General features: G+C 39.7%; 1 protein-coding gene across 1 annotated transcript; it reads right to left on the reverse strand.

The window, feature by feature from the left end:
• Positions 1-1,396: 1,396 nt before the first annotated feature.
• Positions 1,397-3,356, reverse strand: LOC109238654. Its single transcript, XM_019405139.1, has 5 exons — positions 3,087-3,356; positions 2,450-2,752; positions 2,072-2,308; positions 1,775-1,917; positions 1,397-1,682 (listed from the first exon to the last, which is right to left on the reverse strand). Exons 1-5 carry the CDS (start codon positions 3,354-3,356, stop codon positions 1,397-1,399), a joined length of 1,239 nt encoding a protein of 412 aa, XP_019260684.1.
• Between the last annotated feature and the right edge of the window lie 689 nt (positions 3,357-4,045).

The following is a 4,045-nucleotide window of genomic DNA, read 5'->3' on the forward strand; positions in this document are numbered from 1 at the left end:
ATGTGAGAATAAATAAAGAAGTACGCCTAAGGTTAAAGTTAAAGTCAAATATGATCCCACACTTAGACCCAAAGGATCTATGCAATATACTCAAAATAGTTGTTCAGCGAGTGCGCAAGTGTTGCACCACAAGGCAATAGGTACTCAAGACTTTCCATGCCGCACAATTATATTCCAAGTGTTATTCCATACACAACCAAGTAGTCAACTATGACTTAGCCTTAGTGAAAGTAACACTTGATTCCTAATTACTACAACGAATATAATACACTAACTAATTCTAACAAAAGGATACAATTTACATTATACATGCTACAATAAGTGGGTAGTGTGATTATGGCATGGTGAATATTGAACACAAGCTTAGGGCTATGTAAAACCACCCCGAAACACCCCACACTTAGCCCAAAATCACATATAAACACACTCGACTTCTCAGACTTCACCGGTACATAATTTATTCTATCAAGCATTTTATCAAATAAGTGGTGGGCATCAAGTGTGTGCAACTCAATTGAACAATGGTGGAACATGTAGACCCTCCCAAATTTTGAATGAACTAGAGGAAATCGTAATTTACTACTCTGTAAAATACATTCACAACCCACTTTTTTCACATTGACACCACCCACCATAGCAACACAAGTGCTAAAGAGAAAAATAGGAAAAATTTGAGAGTGGGGGTCGTTTGGGATGGGGCGGGAGATTATAGCTCACAAAATAAAAAGAAGGGGAGATATGGGAAACATACCTGGTATGCTAGGGATGAAATCAAGGAGGAACAATAGAAAATTTATAGAGAGAGAGAGATCGAGAGGGAGAGGGAGAACGAGCGGGGAGAAAGAAATTGAGAGAGATACAGGTGAGGAGGAATTGGGGGTTAGAGTTATTTTAATTAGATTGGGAATGGGGATGGATAGTGGGCATGTGTTATTAAGTGAGTATAAATGGGTATCCGGGTCGGGACAAGGTTTAATAGGTTATTAAAAAAATAAAACAAAAATATTACCTACCCCCAGCACAGCGCGTCGCTAGGCCTGGCGCTGGGGGAAATTTTGCGCCTATTTTTTGTGCCATATGTAGCGATGGCCACTGATTTTTTTTTTTTTAATCCCCGCTCCCCCCGAGCACTTTGTACATATATTGTACACATTCCACACCATTTCTACCTATGTTATCTATGACTACAAAGAAAAAGAAAAACTCTAGCCTACTCTAACTAAAAGAGAGAAAAAAAACTAATCTACGAAAACAATAAACATTGGATTGCCTCCCAACAAGCATTTCATGATTTAACATCACGGCATGACGCAACATGTTCCCTCAAGTATCCACCAAGTCTGTCGAAGTTTTCTGATATCAAACACTACCACCCTAGTAGTGTTTAACACTCTTCCTATTGACAAAATATGTCATTGCTTTCAGTATCCCTTAGCTCAACAGCTTCATGCTTCGTAACCCGCACTACTTCAAATGGACCCAACCATCTAGACTTGAGCTTCCCAGAAAAGAGCTTCAACCTTGACTTAAACAATAGAACAGCTTGACCAGGTTCGAACTCACGATGCAAAATGTGTTTTTCATGCCATCTCTTTATTTTCTCTTTACACAACTTTGCATTCTCATACATGTGCAGTCGAAACTCCTCGAGCTCATTAAGTTGCAACATCCGTTTTACCCAGCTAGATCCATATCAAAGTTGAGCTTCTTGATTGCCCATTATGCCTTATGCTCAATTTCAAGGGGCAAGTGACAAGCCTTTCCACAAACCAACATGTAAGGTGAAGCGCCAATTGGAGTTTTGTATGCAGTGCGATATGCCCATAGAGCATCATCTAGCTTGCTAGCCCAATCCTTCCTACTTGTGCTTACTGTCTTCTCCGAAATTTGCTTCACTTCCCTATTCGAAACCTCAACCTGACCAGTGTTTTGCGGATGATAAAAAGTTGCGACCTTGTGTCTCACCCCATAATTAGCCAAGAGGTTGCCCAAAAGTTTGTTACAAAAGTGAGTAAATCAAAGCACGCGGAGTTCCAAATTGTGTGAAAATATTTTTCTTCACAAAGCTCACCACTGGCTTAGCATCATTCGTAGGCAAAGCCACAACCTCAACCCATTTTGATACATAGCCAACTGCAACCAAGATGTATCGATGTCCATTTGATGCTGGAAATGGCCCCATGAAGTCTATACCCCAAACATCAAAGATTTCGACCTCAAGTATGCCCTTCAGTGGAATCTCATGCCTTCTCGAAATTGTGCCCGTCCTTGGGCACCTATCACATCTTTTTACAAAAGTATGTGCATCCTTGAATAGTTTGGGCCAATAAAATCACAACTACAACACCTTTGTAGCAGTTTTGTCCCCACCATGGTGCCCTTCATACGGTGATGCATGGGAATCATTCAAAATTGCTTCCATCTCCTCCTCAAGAACACGTCAGCGCACCAGCTTATCTGCACAATGCTTAAACAAAAATGGCTCATCCCATAGATAAAGTCTAACATCATGTATGAATTTTCTCCTACCATCTGGTGATAACTCTGACGGAGCCACCCCACTTATAATGAAGTTCACATAGTCAGCATACCATGGGGCTATGCCAGCTATGATGGCTAGCAATTGCTCATCAGGAAAACATTCCTGAATTTCGTCCCCTTCCTCAACATGTCCACGAGTTTCCAAGCACGAGAAATGGTCTGCTACCTGATTTTCTATACCTGTTTGATCTTTGATTTCCACATTAAATTCCTACAAAAGAAGAACCCAACAAATTAGTCTAGGTTTAGCATCCTTTTTCACAAACAAATACTTGATGGTTGCATGGTCTATTTAGACGATGAATTTAGTTCCTACCAAATAGGCCGTTAATTTATCAAATGCCCATACAACCGCTAGAAACTCTTTTTTTTGTGACCATGTAATTTATTTGAGCTGGGTTTAGAGTTTTTCTAGCGTAATAAATTGAGTGGAGCATTTTATTTTTCCTCTATCCTAGTACAACCCCAATTGTCGTGTCACTAGCATCAAACATCAACTCAAAAGGTTCTCCCTAGTCTGGGGCGGTGATAATTGGTGCAGTCACCAATCTCTTTTTTAGCTCCTCGTACACCTTCAAGAAATGCTCATCAAACTTAAAAGACACATTATTCTCAAGCAACCTGCACAAGGGAGCAGAAATCTTAAAGAAATCTTCAATGGATCTACGATAGAAACCTGTATATCCCAAAAAGCTTCTGACTCCTTTGATAAAGATTGGAGGTGGCAGTTTTTCAATTGCATCCACTTTTGACTTATCCACCTCCAACCCATCTTTGGACACCTTGTAACCGAGTAAAATTCCTTTTTGTACCATAAAATAGCACTTCTCCCAGTTCACCACTAAATTCGTCTCTTCACACCTAGCAATCACTTTACTTAAATTCGTTAAGCATTCATCAAAAAATGGTAATAATCCATAAATACTTCAAAAAAATTCTCTACCATATCAGTGAAGACATCTATCATGCACCTTTGAAAAGTCGCAGGTGTATTGCACAACCCAAATGGCATTCGCTTAAAAGCATAAGTGCCATAAGGACAAGTGAAGGTCGTCTTCTCTTGGTCCTATGGTGCAATTGATATCTGGTTATATCCGGAATATCCATCAAGGAAATAATAATAGTCTTGTCAGGCCAACCTATCTAACATCTGATCGATAAAGGGAAGGGGGAAGTGATCCTTTCTAGTATCCTTATTCAATTTTTAGTAGTCAATGCAAATTCTCCAACCTTTGACAGTCCTTGTTAGAATTAATTCATTATTATCATTTCTGACCACCATTATTTCACTCTTTTTAGGTACACACTGTACTGGACTTAGCCACTTGTTGTTAGAGATGGGAAAGATAATACATGCATCGAGCCACTTTATGACTTTCTTTCTTACCACTTCGCGGAGTTGGTGTTCCACACTCTCTTTGTGCCCATCATCCATAAGAATTTTGTGCATGCAAAACATTGGGCTAATACAATGAATATCAGCCATGGTCCATTCAATCACCCT

Source organism: Nicotiana attenuata, unplaced genomic scaffold (assembly GCF_001879085.1).
Source record: "Nicotiana attenuata strain UT unplaced genomic scaffold, NIATTr2, whole genome shotgun sequence".
NCBI lineage: Eukaryota > Viridiplantae > Streptophyta > Magnoliopsida > Solanales > Solanaceae > Nicotiana > Nicotiana attenuata.

What these genes read in the sequence shown, in the direction of transcription:
- LOC109238654 (XM_019405139.1), bottom strand. Translation starts at nt 3,356, where the DNA reads ATGGTACAAAAAGGAATTTTACTCGGTTACAAGGTGTCCAAAGATGGG. An exon ending in CGAATGATGCTAAGCCAGTG is followed by an intron (nt 1,918 to 2,071) that starts GTGAGCTTTGTG and finishes AACACTGGTCAG; the next exon opens with GTTGAGGTTTCGAATAGGGA. An exon ending in ATTGGCGCTTCACCTTACAT is followed by an intron (nt 1,683 to 1,774) that starts GTTGGTTTGTGG and finishes ATATGGATCTAG; the next exon opens with CTGGGTAAAACGGATGTTGC.